The sequence below is a fragment of the Urocampus carinirostris genome, chromosome 15 (genome assembly GCF_059441175.1).
Source record: "Urocampus carinirostris isolate Australia breed hairy pipefish chromosome 15, RoL_Ucar_1.0, whole genome shotgun sequence".
NCBI lineage: Eukaryota > Metazoa > Chordata > Actinopteri > Syngnathiformes > Syngnathidae > Urocampus > Urocampus carinirostris.
In genome coordinates this window covers 5,318,518-5,337,643 of record NC_142363.1, presented here as the reverse complement: position 1 = coordinate 5,337,643, position 19,126 = coordinate 5,318,518, and the positions used below count along the sequence as shown (strand labels likewise).

Here is a 19,126-nt window from a genome sequence, read left to right as displayed (position 1 = left end):
GGCTGAGGTGAGTGCAAAATCAGAATCCTTGGTCTCAATATCGCCCCCTGCCACGAAGCAAGAGAAATGAGTGCCTCGTGGCATAACATAATAATAATAATAATAATTTCCTTGTATTGTCATTCTGTGTAACAATGTACACAGAACGAAATGTCGATTGCACCTGACCCGTTGTAGCGAGCCGATGCAGCCGCAGCCAACAGAGGGCGCCGCCGACCACTTTTTAAGTCTTAGGAACATGATGTTATATTAAGATATTTTGAAAAAGAAAATCTAAAAATTATGAAGTTAAATTAGAAAGTACTTGGCACTGAATACATAAAACCATTGGCTATATTTAAAATTAGAAATCTCTTCAATGACAGGTGAGGCACAGGCTCACCTGCTTCCCCTGACTGCATGTCACTGGTCATTTCTCTGTGAAAGAATACATAGCGCAGCTCTTTTTTTCCCACTAATATCAAGCCTTTTTTCTCTGGCAATGTAATTATCCTCCCACCAGGGAAAAAGTACCCAATTTTGAGATCTGCCAGCATCCTTTGTTGTGATGGCAATGTTCACTGCCACTCATAACAAAGGTGTGGGACAAGAGGCGGTTTCTTTCTCAACAAGCTTTATGACATTATTGTTTTGTAGTAGTTTAGTAGGAGGGAAGGCGTCAATGAATTTTGAGCTAAGTATAATAGAGTAGTACTGTACAAGAAACCCTCACAATGCCAAAATTCAAATCTGCTGAAGACCCCAACGCCAATCGGCCTGAACATTTTTCATGTCAATATTTATTCTGTAGGAAGTTGTGGATTCAAAATCTGTTTTTAATGCCACGTTCTTAAAAAATGCTCGATAGGTGCAAAGAAGATTTTGAACTACTCTTACAAAAATGGCACATTTCACGCTAAATCAATCAAAACGTTGTTTCTGTTGTTTTTCTGTAACAATAAAAAGCTTTCCGGTGGTCATTGACTATGAGATACGGTGGTAGATTAGCACTAAGTTTATATTTTAGTAGAGACTCAAAAGACATCAATGGATTTTGAACTTTAGGAAGAAAAGGAAAGGACCCAAAGAAATTCCAGCTTTTTCTAAAACTCTAAAACAACAACAGTATTGGCATAACATGACAATGATGTAAACAGTGCAAAAAAGTAAAAATAACGAACAACAAAGAACACCGATATTCAAATTAACGAATCGACATCCTATTCAATCTCCTTTGCAGGTATCCGATATCAAAAACAGAAACACGCAGAATAAACTCGTCAATCAGTAATGCTCATATAAGCTAAACACCCATAGGTATTTTAATGCTTAAATGCATCTCTATTGTTTTGGTTTTACTTTTACTTGAGTAAATTTCTGAGAAAGAAGCAGTACTCTTACTCCACTAAATTAGGCCACATTGAACCTGTCAGTTAAATCCCCCCAGTACGTGCATTACTCCTCTGCTTGTTTTCGCTTTCTCCGCTGTCTCTAAGAGCTGAGCTGAGCGCCCCAAGCCCCGCCCCTTTTAAAGGAGCAACGTCACAGCCAGGCAGGTAGCAAACCGGTGTGTGATTGTAATCTGCCATGGACCCCAAGGGTAAATAAGAGAAAAATAACAGCACAGAAATCAAACTTAAACTGTAAGTTTGTTGCCGAGATAAGTGGCACATAGAGAAACGTTTTTGTTGTTTTTATCCAAGAAGTTATTTTTAAAACATACAATTGACACCAAAAACATTATTTTTTAAATTGCATTTGTTTAATTTTATCAAAACAAACATTCCAAAATTAATTGATATAGTAACCAAGTTAATTTGAGGTGTTTTCATACAAAAAAGTCACCTCACCTCAACTTAGTCATTTTAATTAAAAGGCTAATATGAATACATACATGTTCATAAAAATAATTCTATTTTTTGTGGGTTTTTCGATATTTTTTTGGGTCCAATATGGCTCTTATAACATTGTTGGTTGCCGACCTCCTCGGCTCACTTGGTTTACTGACCGCAAAGTAAAAAAAAGAGTTTAAAAAAAGTACCGGGGCGTTAAATGTGATACTTGTGCTTAATTAATTTCTATGATTTATACTATTATTATTTTCTTGTTTATTAAAGTACTTTTATTCATCTTGATTAATGAGATTTTCCTTGCCCTCAAGGTGCAAATGACCCTTGCTTAGCTGTTTTATTACATTCCCCAAGACCTTGGATACAAAGTTGTTTTAGTACATTGGCACAAGGGGGGCACCAGGGGTGCATCTGTTAAAACAAAGCACAGGTACTGCTAACTGGTACAGATGTTTTGGACTGAAGTCAGGCAGACTCGACAATTTGTTTCGATGAATATGTGAGGAATCAAGACGGTACGGGTCGCTAGCTAGCATTGCTAATGCTATCCTCCTTTCCTCTAAATAGTGATTTTTGTGCTTTCTCACAAGGTGAGCCACCTCATCTGACAGCGGCAGAATATTCGTTTGATAGTCATTGCGAGGCAGCACGACAAATAAGTGGTTAGTTCTGAGGTTATAGGTTCAATTCCTACGCGGCATTTGCATGCTCCCCCCGTGCTTCTGTGAGTATCTCCGAGCACTCCAGCATCCTCCCATATTCTAAAAACATGCATGTCAGGTTAATTTACTTTCCAAATGGTTCCCAAGTGTGAATGAGTTGTCTGTCTCTCTGTGCCCTGCGACTGGCAGGCAACCAGTTCAGACTGTCCCCTGCCCACTGCTTGAAGACAGCTGGGATTGGCTCCAGCACCCCCGCGACCCTCCTGAGGATAAGCGGGGCAGATGATAGGTGGATAGTCATTGCCAATTGTGTTGAATAGTAAAGAATTTGTTGTTGTTGTCTACTGTTTACAGCATTTGTCCACTGTTTACTGCATCTGTTCACTGTTTACAATGGGTTAACTACCACCTGTCATGGTGTTGTAGTTGGGTCACGTGTGTGCAAAGAAGCAATACAAATAAACATAACTTGACTTAACTTTGATATCTCAACACAAAGCACTAGGACATTCTCGCCTCAGAATGTGCCCGATAGTTTGGAAGAGTGGTATAAAAAGCACACAACTGTATATAATGGCAGAGTAGGAGTCAGGGGGTGTGTACTGTACAACTCATTAATCTCAATGGACCATTCCCAAAATTTATGCTACTTACTAAGACCTCCAATAGTATTCATATGTTTTATTATTTGCATTACGAGACCCACGAGGAGCCACTGTAGTCTTCACGACTCCACAAATATTAAAAAATGACATGGCCCTAACTTCTACGACTGCACCTCGCACAGGGACTGCAACATTATCGATCTTGAAGGTTCTAAGGAAAACAAATGGGTTTGTGTTTGTGTGTAGGGATCAGATTTTTTTTCTGCAATTGATTTTGATCTGTTCATATTTGCACGGATTAGACCTGATAACGACCCTGTGTATCAGATGAGGCCATCCTTGTTTTTTCTACACATAATCCATCCATCCATCCATTATCTGCACCGCTTATCCTCAGAAGGGTCGCAGGGGTGCTGGAGCCCATCTCAGCTAACTTCGAGCCGTGGGCAGGGGACACCCTGAACTGGTTGCCAGCCAGTTGCAGGGCACACAGAGACAGACAACTCACTCGCTCATTCACACCTCGGGACAATTTGGACCCGCCAATTAACTTGACATGCATGTTTTTGGAATGTGGGAGGAAACCGGAGTGCCCGGAGGAAACACACGCAAGCACGGGGAGAACATGCAAACTCCACACAGGAAGGTTCGAATATCACGACCTCAGGACTGTGCTGCACACGCGCTAACCACTGCGTCGCCGTGCTGCCTTTTACACATAATGTTAAACAAAAAAAAAACGTTATTTGTGTATTTCCAGGTAAACAGTCAGCGATTCACATACCCCACACTTGGTAATAAAGTATTGAGCTCAAATGTAAGCCAAACAAAAGGGCACACGATCGAATCAGTTCAGAAAGCATTGTTAGGGTGTCTCAAGGCCAGGTTCACATTTTTTACAGTAATAAGAAAACCTCATTTTTTTCTGAGTTAACATTTTGCCTTCTTTTTATTTTCAGAACACATTTTTTTAAACATAAATTTCTCAGTCTAATTTAAATAACATTTCATTCGGTGGAGTTTCATGACATAATGTTAGACAATGCCACAGTATGAACATGAGTATGTACAGTACTTGGTTAATCTTTTTTTCTCAATCAAATATATTCATGTCTGTAAAAACTGTGTTGAAAATAACACTTGTAAATTTTAAAGCCAATTTGACAAAATTAAGGCCTAACCATGTCATTTTATAGTGCCCACAAGAGCTTAAAAGTTTTGAGTGTCTTCAAATAAATACCCACTATGAAGTTAAGACTGTGGTTCGATGAAAAACATTTCCCGCAAAGCCGTTCAACTTTGATATTTGCAGCAGTATTCTCACATCCATGCCAACAAGGGGTATTTAGATGTAGAATAATAATCCCAAAATTTCGAGAATGAAAAACTTTAATGCTGACGGAACGCTGTTTCAATACTTCTTTGTGTTTCAAGAGGAAAGACCACTACGTCGGTTGTGAAAGAGTACAATCTGCTTCATCATTTTGTTACTAAACAAGGAGTTACAGGAAAAGATACAAATTGCGTTTGCAGCAGTTTTTTGACAAAATCCACAGCTCTAAACGAGGCCGTAGCTTCATTGTAGCTGATGAAATTGTCGACAATTCCAAGCATTTTTCAGAGGGAGAGTTTTTGAAACAGTGCATAAAAATTCTAACAAAATTTAAAGGACTTATGTTACAAAAAAACAAGCAGACATGTTGTCCATCTGTAATTGTCAATTGAATAAGTGAAAATAAATATTGAGTTATTTAACATTAAAGGTGCTTGCCGGCTTTTGAAATGTTTTCACTCTCTGACGTCATCTCCTGGCTTAAAGTCATGATCACAGTTCTTTCATCAAGTATGGGCATTTCTGAGATGAAGTGGAGTAAATTATGTGTTTTTTCCCCTCATGTTTTTGGGGAATTGGGTTGGCGTTTGATCTGTCTTTGAAACAGGCCTTTTCTTACTTTCACTGTTTTCATGCTATCCCAAAATAACTGTGATGACAAGCAATGTTCCCTCTAATTTTCCTCGGGTCTGAGCGTTCACACAAATTCGGTGAGGAACGCTTGAAACAACAGTGAGCGACGGCAATCCCAAGTGTGGCATTTAAATCATTATCAAACATGTCCAAAACTTGACATCAAGTTACATTTTGCTGAGTTTCCGGCAATGCAAAAAAATATTTCACTTTTGAATGAATTGACCAATATATTATTGCAAAGGTTTTACGACCTACAAACGTCATTTGTTTTTACAACAATTCTTTCACAAGATTTTCATTTTTTTTTTCCTGGGATCTTTTGACGCATAATACTAACATTTTTGGGGGCTTATTTCGTCGGTTGCAAGATACACAACTGTATTTAATCACATTTTTTTAGTGGAAGTACAATGTTGGCAACAAGATAGACTTAGCATAATTGGAAATTATTTGAATGCAATACAAACTTTTTCTTCTTTTTCCCCTGTTTTTTTTCTATTTTTTTAATTCCTTTAAAAAAAATCGCATTGTGTTTTTTTTTCCTAGCTGTTACTTTTTTCTTTTTGTTCTCTATTTACTTTTTTCTTTTGTTTCTTTCTTTTCTTTTTTTCTGGCTTTTTTCTGAATTTTTCCTTATTTTTTCTCTTCCTTTTGTTTCTTTTTTTCAGCTTTTCACTACATTTTCATTTTGGTATTTTTTTCTTTTTTGTTCAATTCCCACCCCCTTCCTTTAAGACATTTTGTGCACAATTTTACATAATATTTGGTCGTGTACAGATGAAAGAAGCAAAAACAACCTGAGGAGCCGTTTGGGACCCGAAAGAGCCGGTTCTATTTAGTGAGCCGAGCCAATGAAGCCGGTTCTCGAAAAACTCTACTGACTTCGTTTGACATTGACTTCAAAATACCGCATTTAGAAAACAGCGTCAGGGGAACCCGTGTATTTTTACCTTCATGCACTGTAACTTTGACTTAATTCGCTTCTTAATTAGCAATTTCGAGTCCTGATTTTTGTGCGCCGGCTAGATTTTCTTGTGCGCTGAGAATGTGCAGGCAGTGCGCGATTGCGCACGCGCGCAGCTTAGAGGGAACATTGATGACAAGCATAAAGTCACTTTCTACCCATACTCGAGAACCCCAACTCCCTATATCCCCTTTTCTTCTACCTAATATGTTGCGCATCCCATAACATTGTTGCTCAAAGAAAGATAGAAGCAGATAGGTGTGGTAATTTTTTTTTGTAAAGGCTCTTTGAACTCCTAACTTAACACATAGTAAAGAAAGAAAATATTCTACTGTCAATTTTTTCATAGACACCTCAAACAATGCACCCCACCCTCACGGAGTAGTTAAATTTATTTTACATTACATTCAATAAGTTTTTGTTACATTTATAGGTTACATATGGCCATTTAAGGACAGCCACTATGCTGATGTGGCCCTTGGTGAAAATGAGTTTGACACCCCTAATTTAAAGAACATTGTGTTGCATTCGGCCACTAGACCTCACTGTATTGTGTTGTGCAACCAAAATCGAGTGCTAAAAGCTCAAGGAAGAATACAACTAGACTCAAAGTGACCAAACAACACAATTTTTCTTCCCACCTTTATGCGGTCGGGCTAAATCATACACGTTGTCTCAAGTATTTTATTAAAAAGCACGTATGATTGTGACTTTCACAAAATGTTCAAGTCATAGCGAAAATTATATAAAGCAATTGTTTTCTTTTGTCTTTTTTAGACCACTCGTGTGCCCACATACGTGCCAGGCTGTTTGACTGAAAAAAACGCAGGACCTTTGAGTGCGCCTGCGGCTCTCCTCTCAAAATATAAAAAGCTGACATTAAGCTCAGACCCTTCCCTTGCTGTGATGCCTTTAAAAGGACTTATGTGTCATTTTCAGACAAATAAGGACCACACCACCAAACAGCAATGAGAACTTGCAAAAGGGAAGCAGTACTGAGCGCGTGCAGCCCCCTCATTCTTCTGCACATAAAAGCCAGGCTGAGCACAACTGCTGGAGGCTGCCATATAAAAGCAAATCTTGGCGGGGCACCTGAAAAACTGACACCTGCAATTAAATCAAGCTCGCCTAATGTGGCACCCTGGGGGCAATCCGGCAAGCGCCTTAACCGAATGTGACTCCAGCCCTTTCCTCGTGCTCATCTAAGACTTTTCTTAGATTGCTACCATGATATAGCTGCATGTTGTGACACATTTCCCCAGCTACTGCCTCTCTCACATGAAAGGCTTGGATGATTTCCCTTCTGAATTGAGAACTTGTGGTATCATGTAGAACTGCACTGGTCTTATTAAAATTTTGAGATTAGAATAATGAGATGCGAGTTGGCCAGTTATTTGTATCTGAAAGCTCAACTTGTAGCAGAAACTTGAAGCTATCATTTAACATTTACATATCATGCCACTGGTAACCGTGGAAACCAGTGCTATCGTTTTTTGAAAAGGGGGAGCAAAAACTGAGGTTTAAGGTTTGGTGTTGGTTTAGTATGAGTCCAACAAACTTACAGTTCAAGGAATCCTTAACTTCCTTAGGTGTGTTTTGAACACGTACTGATGGCTCCCATCCTTATCCAGGCTTTTTTTTTGGAAGGGTAGGGGTTTTCTTCCTCACATGAAACAGATAATACTGGTTTACATGTTTACCAATAGCAGGAGAAGCCCGTTTTGTTCACATTCACATAGCAATGGTTGTCTGTGCAGGTTTTTGAGAATTTTAGAAGTCAATTCTTACCCCTGATAAAAGTTATGAAAGGGAATCTAACTTGTGTCAAAACCAGGGTACACAGCCTTATTGATGCTCGCCATTTGAGTTGCGGTTGGTTCTTACCTGTAGATATCCCGAGCCATCCCAAAATCTCCAATCTTGGCCACTCGTCCTTGTCCCTTGCATGTCAGCAGGCAATTCCGAGCTGCAATGTCCCTAAATAACAAAATCACATTGAGAAACAACCCTGAAAACACACATACTTTGCAAAACAACTTGTTTTAGGGCTTGTCTTTTAAATAACTTCATTACAGTAGCCGACACATTTGCATGTTTTAAAACACAGGGACATGTTTTTGTATAGGATCAGGGCTAGTCAAAGTAGAAAGCTGCTGTCAGCATCCCTGTATAACTCACAGTTTCCCGCAGTGCTTTTTATGACTCAACACACTCACATCCTGGGAAAAGATTGAAGTGCAGCATAAATGAAAAAACACATAAAAGTGGGATTTTCACAGAGCTTGGTTTGTTATTTTTGAATAACTCTATTCCAGTGCTCACAGTGTTCTGTTCCCTTGTGTTTACATGGGAAGTAATACACACTGTACCAAACCCCAGGACGTGAATTTTTCTGGTGAATCATTCTTTCCTTGGAGACTGCAAAGAGCACTGCGCATACGTCTTTTTTATCAGGCGCGACAAATGGGCTCCGGGACTAATAAAATGCCAAAACTGAGAATCAAAATAACAGCATGTGACAAGTTGCTTGAAGACTGAATGATGACAATGGAGGCAGAGCAACAAGAGACAAGACTAGAAGCAAAATGACCGCTGATTATTGGAAATGGGACAACACACAAGGGGCATTCTTTTTTCAAATGTTGCATGTTTTGACCGTATTAGCACAAACAACAAATATTGGAATGAATATTTTAGTCAGGGCTAAAAGCACCGTATCCTCTAATGTTATCATTAGGTGTGTCTACATTAGTGATGTCCAGTCCGGGGGGGCTATGCCGTACCTGTCATCATGGAAATATATAATTAAAAACATAATAAATGCTTAATTTTTATTACACGTTGAATTTATTTCTTATTCAACTTTTTTTTTTTGATATTCTCTTTCAAAATGGCTGACTTTTCCCATTTACAGTTCAAATACTGGGGATGGCTGGTACTGAGAACAAATACTGATTCAAAACAAACACTTTTAACTGAACCCTCCCACCATGAATGAGTTTTAATTTCCATCAAAACAACAACAACATCTGCTGCTTTTTATTAAATAACTACAATACAAAATTTAACAGAATAAATTAATATAAATATATCTATTATAACTATTTTCGAACAAAAGTCAAGAAAGTTAAACCAAAATAAAGCAGACATGTCACAAAAATACAAATATAACAGAGTGAATATGAGAACTATAATACATTCCACTCCACACTATTTTGAAAACGAAGTCAAAGTGAAAATAGTGTAAACGATCCTATATAAAAACCTTTACAGTAGAAAAATAAAATCTACTGCAACAATCGTTTCAAAACAAAAGAGACTGACACCAAGAAGCATTTTTGTAAAAAAAAATATATATATTAATAAAACAATGTTAGCAGGCAATTAAAATACGTTAGTTTGCACAATATTTCAAAAATAAAGTCTGTGGTTCAAATATGGTGTAAATACAATTGGATCAAATTTAAAAGTTCTAACGTACGCATAACCTTACATACACCTTCACCCTTTGTTCAAATACTAAGAGCGAGCGGCCATTGAGAATCACTTGTTTCATTATCGTTGTTATGCCCCTACAATGTCATTTTTTAAGACACCTCAATGTCGAAATACGCTTTGCACATGTTTGCCTTCAATTTTTACGTCCCTGTCTTGCTTGGCCAGCTTAGGGTGTGTGTTTCAGACAGCAGGAAACACTAAAAGCACATGACAAATAAAAAATACTCACAACAGGCTCCAAGTTAAATGTCAACAATAAAGTGTTGGAATATCTAAACCTATACGTTTATTTGATTTATATAAAACAGACATACGAATTCTTTAACAAAGGAGTCGGGAACCTCTTTGACCCAAAGAGCCAGACTAGATTTTTTTTTAAGAGCCACACAAGAAAAATTCAACAAAAACGGAAAACCCGCTCTACAGACAAAATTTAAATTTTCAGCGCATTTTATTTCTCTGTGTGACGTTAGATGATTCGATCGAAGTGATGAAATAATAATAATGCCATCAACAAATATACAACTTTAATCTTGTCTCCCTCCAGCAATTACTTAAGAGTAATGGGGCTCATTTTGACCTTATTTTTTTTCATAAATATGTCATTTTGTAAAAATGTCACAAAAGACTGCAAAAGAAAAACGTTTCTCGCTGAACAGTATTCCCCTTCAGTGCGAAAGAAAAAAAAAGCGTACTGTGTGTGCAGAGATCCGCCCACCGCTACCGCTCACCCAATCAAATCTGCCCACACCTACTGCTCACCCAATACAATTGGGAATTTAACGTTTGTTCTTGGGGTTTTCCTGATAAAGTGTCTTAATATGGAACATACTTTATTCAATAAACTTGTATAGGATTCCTTAGCGGCGTACAGCCAAAACGCGGCCCGTTGGTGTGACATCTTGACTGTAAACTGTAGTTGGAATTCTGCCCTATATATTCTGGACTGAACAAACTCCGTTAATAGTGTTACTTTGGCCTTGCATGTACCAAACTTCAATAAGGGCAGAATTGGGAAAACAGACTAAATTTGCATGAGCAAGTTTGTATATCCCTGCTTTTACAATTTGAGTTTAAGATTGCTTTAGTAGGATATTTGTTTTGATTGTTTTAAGCTAGGGCAGCATGGCGGCGCAGTGGTTAGCGCGTGTGCGGCACAGTTCTGAGGTCATGAGATAGAACCTCCTGTGTGGAGTTGGCATGTTCTCCCCGTGCTTGCGTGGGTTTCCTCCGGGCACTCCGGTTTCCTCCCACATTCCTAAAACATGCATATTAAGTTAATTGGCCGGTCCAAATTGTCCCTAGGTGTTAATGAGCGAGCAAATTGTATGCCCCTGTGTGCCCTGCGACTGGCTGGCAACCAGTTCAGGGTGTCCCCTGCCCACTACCCGAAGATAGCTAGGATGGGCTCAGCACCTCCCGCGACCCTACTGAGGATAAGCGGTGCAGATAATGCATGGATGGATGGATGTTTTAAGCTAATTCCTGATAGCACATTGTTGATTTGGATGCCAAACAGTTCACATAATAGATGTTTATATTTTCTGTATTTGTTTATACAGCTACTTACATATTTATGTTGCATGTAAACATTTCCTGAATGTAAAATGTTTGTTTGTGTTTATGTCTACAGTTTTACAAATTATGATTTATTCGTCACTAAAAAGCATAAACTACCCTCCGGTCTAGTAAGGATTTTTTTCATCAAGGATTATCATGTACGCTATCTGCTAAGGTAAACAGAAAGAAGGTAGAGCAGCATAACCACCCCCATAAGAGGGGATTTGAGAAATGCTTGCCCCAGGTCAGGTGGCGATAGTGTAACCACGAACCAGTGATTTAATATGGCAGACTCCCTCAGGGCCAATCAATAGAAGAAGTGGAATAGCAAGCTAACAGTAATTCAAGTGCAGCCATCCGGAATCTTGTGTTGCGTTGCTTGGCCTGTATCCCCCAAAATTGAGGATTGCATCTCAAATAAGTTTTCCAAACAGGTAATGATCTCCACTTAGACAGAGATTTTAAAACGTGAAAAAAACAAGGAGGTCTTTTGCAACCAAGATCTTGATGCTTTTTGAGACATGTTGAAAAATAACTTTTTCACAAAAGTATAATGGAAACACTTTTCACAATTAAAGTTACCAAGCCAGTTGGTAGGGGTGGAATATACTAAGAATGTTGGTACGGATCCAAATAAATGCATGGTAGCATCGATCGATACTGATTCAATACTGATACTTTTTGCTTGGAAATGTCACGATCAACGAATAATTAAACCCTCACCATTTGAGTTTGTTTTCTTATTACGATAAACACTGCACAAAGATTTTAGGGACTGAAAATGTTTCCATTTTGATAACTACATTGCCCTATGACTACATTGCAAACATAAAGGTGGTGTGTGTAATTTAAAAAAATTCTACTTGCTGGCGCCATCTTCTAGCTGAAATCATTGTTGCATTTCCTATTGCTGCACGAGCAAGTATGATATTCTCAGATGCGCTTGAATAAACATCTTTTTGGGTGTTAGGGTTTTCATTTGGACTGCATTTGTAACAGTAATTTTCTAACTTTCACCATTATCATCCTGAAATAAAAGAAAACTATCACCAAGCGTGTGACATCACCCCACTTTTAAACATTTCTATTACAAAAGCCAAGATAAGAGAACCAAAAAGCAGAAATGTGAAACAAGATATAATAGTCTGTGGTTTGCAATTATCTGTGGTCTGTGCAGCCCTTTGAGACTCTGCGATTAAGGGCTAACCAAAAAAACATGACTTGACTATCAATGTCAACTACAGAACTAAAATACTTTCCGTTGCACAATATTATTCATGCAAAAAAGTGTAACTTGTCCATCATTGGCTTTGTTGCCATAGTGACAATAGGTTTACAGTTTTTTTTAAAGAATACATTTTTGATTGCAGCATGTAGCTTTCTGCAGGGTGAGCTTTTTTGCCAAGTGTGTATGAATGTGTGGTGTTGTCTTAATAGCAGACCACTTAACTACACAAATTACACCTGGCATTGTTCTTTTCTGTAGTTGAAAAGAAAGCCTACACTTCATTATGCTTTCTGATGCCTCTGTCGCTTTAAGCTTAAACTAGCGGTGGGCCGTTTGATTTGGCTCTTTCTCTCACCTGGCCAGCAGGATGTAGATTCAGGCCAGGTATGGAGAGCTGCTAAAAGTCAAATGTGAGCAGTTTTTTCGAATACTTTATTAAATATAGGAAAGGATACAATTTACAATGTGGCAATACTCAAAGGAACACTAATGAGTATAAATGCATATAAAACCACCATTGCACATAGTTGCTGACTTACGGACTAGAAAGTTTTTATTGCACGATCAAAAACACGAGCAAAGTTCGTGTGTAAATATGCAGGGAACTTGCAAAAAAAGAAGTTTTGTTGCTCATCAGTGCAAGCTCTGGGCAGTTGGTGTTATTCATGGCCAATGTGTTCTTGTATATTTTCATCTTCGTTTTCCACTCGGCCAGTAAAACTTGCCAATCATTAGGAGTTCACAAGAGATGTCTACCTTCTTACTCTTTAATGGAAACACCAACAAGTCAAAATTCAAAATTCCTAATCAAAATTCTTAAAAACAAATTTAGATATATTTTACTTACCAAAAAACGTTAGAAGAAAGTTATTTTCTCAATCTTATTCATTCCCAAAGACGGATGTAGACAACAAGGTTTTTACTTGCAGGTACTAAATGAGCAAGACTTTTCGCTTTTGCAAGCTGGGGTGCAATTACTAGTTCAGTATTTTAATGAGCGTGTATTTACCAAACAATTTATGGGAGCCACACTTGATTACCTTTGTTTTGGGCTTGAAAACATTCCTATTCAACAACAGGCGGTGTATCTATTTCGTAGCAGGGGCACGTTAGGTTTATTCCCGAGGTGTTTCTGATTACTAACAGCACGCGGTCCCTTACACACTAACGCAGACAAATGCAAGTGCGCTAGTCCTTGCTTAATGGCTCGGAAGAAGGCATGCTAATGATTTGGTTGCACTGGTAGGCAAGGACAAGCCTTGGAACGCTGCAAGGGCTGTCAGACAGCAAGCGAAGGCCTTCGGGGAAGGGCATGCAGCACTTGCGCGGGTAGCACCATAATGGGAGTGCACTCACTCATTAAAACAACGTTAACAGGTCTGTAGACTTTACTCACAGTGAATAAGAGCAAGTTTCAAAGGCTCCTTTTGCGGCAGCTCTATAAACTGTCTTTGTTCTTGCTATTGAAGTATTGTTGTTGGGCATGAGTGCCTTGGTTGAGGCGCTTTACTGACCTTAACGCAACGTTTCACTTATGTGTTTAAAATTCCCAGAGTGCACATTATTTTCCACATTTAAAGGAAGCATGGGATTGGACTGAATCACTCTGTTGACGTTTATCCTTCTGGCCTCAGTCATTCACTCCATTTTCGTGTCAAGTGAACACACAAGGGTAAAAGTTGTAATTATCCTCAAAAATGTCATTAGCAACCATCTCAATACATGCAGATAAGTGAGCCCTATGAAAGGTCAGTGAACTGTGTAGAAGACTGTGCCATTAAGTAGATTGATGAGTTTTTAGCTTACACATTGGGCCAAATCCGCTTTAATTGGCCTCGTTTGTCAATGGCTAATTCGATCCAAAAAGGGAGAAACCCGTTAATTGTCTTGATGTAATTGTGGTGGAAAACTTGACCTTTCCCTATATTAACCTAGACTTGACCTTCCCAGTCAGTGACCTTTTCAGGGTTTAACAGGAGAGTCTTCAAAAACTGTTATTTTGTCGTTTTCTGAACAGAATACTGAAGGGTATAAAGGGCTATGGTGTATTTGCCTTAGGTTTAAGTCATAAAAAGCATATTCCACCTGGCTGTTCTGATGGAAAACTCAATATTTGTCCTCTAAGCTCACATGTCGGAGGCAAAATGCACAGGAATGTTCCTATTAAGCAGGTGCTGCCTCAATAAATCAAAGAAAAATTCTTGCCTTTGCAATTTCAGTGGATCGTTTGCGTCATTTGTATTCCATCTTAACGATGTACGCATACATGTATCGTGGTTTACTTTTCCCATTTGCTGCATCTCTTAAAAATACAGATTTATTTTACTCATCTGTAAGTCATATTTTTTATACAGATTCTCTGCATTTACATGTTTAACATTGGTGGATTGAGGGTACCTGTGGATAAATTGGTTCTCCTCCAGATACTGGCAGCCTTTGGCGATGTCTCGCGCTACATTGAGAAGATCTACCATGGTCAGGCTGGACGGTTGCTCCTGAGGAAAAGTCGGACTAGAGATTAGCATTCATACAGTTAGTTGCAAAACTGAATAATATATATCTAAAAAAAAGATTCCATTTGGCTCTTTTTCTGGTACATCACACATCAAATAGACAATAGTTATGAATGTGGTCTGTTGTACAGGGGTAACACTCACTTTTGCCCAGGGCCATGTGAGTATAATGGCTGTCTTTAAAGGGCCTGATGTTACTTAGAAATCTAACTAAATGCCTTGGGTATGTAATAAGAAACTACTCCTTCACGTAAAGTAACTCTAAATGTATTAAGTTTTAAAGTCCCAAACATTACAGTTACATTAAAAAAATCTCATCTCATCTCATTAGCTACACCGCTTACCCTCAGTAGGGTCGCGGGGGTGCTGGAGCCCATCCCAGCAATCATCGGGCAGTGGGCAGGGGACACCCTGAACTGGTTGCCAGCCAATCGCAGGGCACACGGGGACAGACAACTCACTCGCTCAGTCACACCTAGGGACAATTTGGACCGGCCAATCCACCTGAAATGCATGTTTTTGGAATGTGGGAGGAAACCGGAGTGCCCGGAGGAAACCCACGCAAGCACGGGGAGAACATACAAATTCCGCACAGGAAGTCTGGAGCTGGATTTGAACCCACGCAGGAGGTTCCCAAGACATGAACTGTGCTGCACATGCGCTAACCACTGCGCAACCGTGCTGCCCACATTAAAAAAATGTCACCACATAAAATATGTAAAAATAAATCGAGTGATACCTCTACTACAAGACATGAGATTTCTTTCGAGCAAAAATTTTGCCTGATATACAAGAACATTTTTTTCCAGACGTTACCACTGCAGACTAGAGGTTTAAAGTCCTTTATGATCGTCTTATTCATCTTATTACTGTTTGAATGTGTTTTAGTGATCAGCAATTATGTGTTTCATAACTATTTAGGGTTAACTTTTTTAAATGTTTTTGGGAGGCCGGGAACGAACCAATTGGTTTTAATTCATTTCAATTTAGGAAAATTAACTCAAGATACGAGCACCTATAGACACAAGCACGATCCAGGAACAAATCAAACTTGTATCTTGAGGTATCGCTGTCTAACAAAGTAGTTTGAAAAATAATATATGATTGATTATTTCTCAGTTCTACTCAGTGACATCGATATGGAAATACTGGCGTCTAGCTGGACTGAGCTGTCAATTTGTGGATATCTTAGTCACCGGGCATCGTAGAAAATGAAGTTTTGGGTCAAAGCACTCTTTCGACCCGTTTATTATTAGAGGCTCAGACATTTTAACCTTTTGTGGGCTGCATTTAGTGCCTAGTTTTGTAGTTAATTGAAATTGCTGTGTGCCAGCACAGATTCATTTGGATGTAGCTAGGTACAAAAAAACTATAGGTGTGTATGGATAGACAAATGGTGGTGCCACCACTCCTGCCCATCACAAATGACCCTTTGGAAAGTTCTCCTTTTATTCATTTCAGTTACTGTTTATTAAGTTCGACGGTTAATGACAGGATCTTTGAGAAATGTACCACCCGGAATCTTCCAGGGTTTTGCAAAATGTGCTGATATCCAATATGTCATCTTTCTTCCCTTTTTTAAACTACTGCAGTTTAAGATTTTTGTAGACCACATGGAAAACATACAAATGTTGTTTCATAGAATCGTTATTAATAATTTTTATAATCTAATGTAAACCTTATTCTTAATGTTGCCTATCTACGCGGGCCTATTTAAAAGAAGCTTAACTCCTGTCGTGTCGTTTTTCAGCATCCACCCCCCTATAACTTCTTAATAAGACCAAATAGAGTGTTTTTACTGGACAATCGCTCGGTGTGTATGTCTTGATTTCACAGCTTTTTATTTAGCTATTTATGTATTTTTATTGGAACATTTTATTGAATTATCTGTTTATGTATTTTTTAAATTAGTTTAATAATTATCTAATTATTTCAAATGATTTATTTTAAAGGAACCATTTAATTATTTTTTTTGTCGATTTAGCTATTTATTCATATTAAACGGGTAAGTCCTTTACTGGACAAAGACCGTTTGAGCCTTTATTACGTCCCACATGCCAAGTAAGGACGTAATACAATTCCCACAACATAGTTTTTCCCCAGCGATTCAGGATCTAGTATCAGTATTGTCACACGACGCTGCTTGTCTATGACGAGAACCAGCTCATCTATGATGAACAGGATGACGCTTTAGACCCAAAAACAACGGTGACCAGATAAAGGTACTGTATATCAGTCAGATCAGGAGGCTTTCCCTTGCTAATGGTAACCATGAAAACCAGAACTAATTGCTTAATGTAAGGGAGGAAACCCCAACCCCTAAAAAACTGCCTTAAGAGGGATGGGCACTGACATGCTGTACTTGCCCGAGACACACCACAGTTTGTCTTTCCCCGGGCTGTTATGGGATCTGTGTACATGAAACTTGATGAAGAATGCTACAGAGATTTTTTAAACAAAAGTAAACTTGTATAAACTTTGTTCTGAATAAAATGTTTTTATGTAGAACATTTATACATTTACATGGAAATGTGCCCTGTTTTGACAGTTGTTTACACTGAACATGAGGAGTTGGGCCTCTTTGTCCATAAGCTTTGACATCTGACTGACTGTGCCTGTAGGAATATTATCAACACGAAAAATGCAGAGCAGATAGAATTCTCACCACTCGAGGTCTCATCTCTCTGAGGAAGGTCTTGAGATCTCCTCCAGTCATCAACTCCAGCAGTATGAACCTGGGCATCGCCTGCAGACTGACCCCTACACAGCGTACAATGTTCTGGTGGCTGAATTTACTGCAAAAGCAAACAAATATAAACAATTACCCGATGTTGCGTGAACCAATACAGGGAGTGCAGAATTATTAGGCAAGTTGTATTTTTGAGGATTAATTTTATTATTGAACAACAACCATGTTCTTAATGAACCCAAAAGTCTCATTAATATCAAAGCTGAATATTTTGGAAGTTGGAGTGTGGCTTTTTTAGTTTTAGCTATTTTAGGAGGATATCTGTGTGTGCAGGTGACTATTACTGTGCATAATTATTAGGCAACTTAACAAAAAACAAATGTATACCCATTTCAATTATTTATTTTCATCAGGGAAACCAATATAACAGCTCAACATTCACAAATATACATTTCTGACATTCAAAAACAAAACAAAAACAAATCAGTGACCAATATAGCCACCTTTCTTTGCAAGGACACTCAAAAGCCTGCCATCCATGGATTCTGTCAGTGCTTTGATCTGTTCACGATCAACATTGCGTGCAGCAGCAACCACAGCCTCCCAGACACTGTTCAGAGAGGTGTACTGTTTTCCCTCCTTGTAAATCTCACATTTGATGAGGGACCACAGGTTCTCTATGGGGTTCAGATCAGGTGAACAAGGAGGCCATGTCATTAGTTTTTCTTCTTTTAGACCCTTTCTTGCCAGCCACGCTGTGGAGTACTTGGATGCGTGTGATGGAGCGTTGTCCTGCATGAAAATCATGTTTTTCTTGAAGGATGCGGACTTCTTCCTGTACCACTGCTTGAAGAAGGTGTCTTCCAGAAACTGGCAGTAGGACTGGGAGTTGAGCTTGAGTCCATCCTCAACCCGAAAAGGCCCCACAAGCTCATCTTTGATGATACCAGCCCATACCAGTACCCCACCTCCACCTTGCTGGCGTCTGAGGCGGACTGGAGCTCTCTGCCCTTTACCGATCCAGCCACGGGCCCATCCATCTGGCCCATCAAGACTCACTCTCATTTCATCAGTCCATAAAACCTTAGAAAAATCCGTCTTGAGATTTTTCTTGGCCCAGTCTTGACGTTTCAGCTTGTGTGTCTTGTTCAGTGGTGGTCGTTTTTCAGCCTTTCTTACCTTGGCCATGTCTCTGAGTATTGCACACCTTGTGCTTTTGGGCACTCCAGTGATGTTGCAGCTCTGAAATATGGCAAAACTGGTGGCAAGTGGCATCTTGGCAGTTGTACGCTTGACTTTTCTCAGTTCACGGGCAGTTATTTTGCGCCTTGGTTTTTCTACACGCTTCTTGCGACCCTGTTGACTATTTTGAATGTAACGCTTGATTGTTTGATGATCACGCTTCAGAAGCTTGGCAATTTTAAGAGTGCTGCATCCCTCTGCAAGATATCTCACTATTTTTGACTTTTCAGAGTCCCTCTTCTGACCCATTTTGCCAAAGGAAAGGAAGTTGCCTAATAATTATGCACACCTGATATAGGGTGTTGATGTCATTAGACCACACCCCTTCTCATTACAGATATGCACATCACCTGATATGCTTAATTGG

At 39.0% G+C, this 19,126-nt stretch overlaps 1 protein-coding gene across 1 annotated transcript in view; it reads right to left on the bottom strand.

The window, feature by feature from the left end:
• Positions 1–19,126, bottom strand: part of LOC148351372 (ALK tyrosine kinase receptor-like) — a 569,914-nt gene that overhangs the window by 34,147 nt on the left and 516,641 nt on the right. Inside the window, 3 exon segments of the mRNA XM_088354005.1 lie at positions 7,914–8,006; positions 14,713–14,810; positions 17,494–17,623. Of these exon segments, the coding sequence (XP_088210131.1) occupies positions 7,914–8,006; positions 14,713–14,810; positions 17,494–17,623 (321 nt within the window).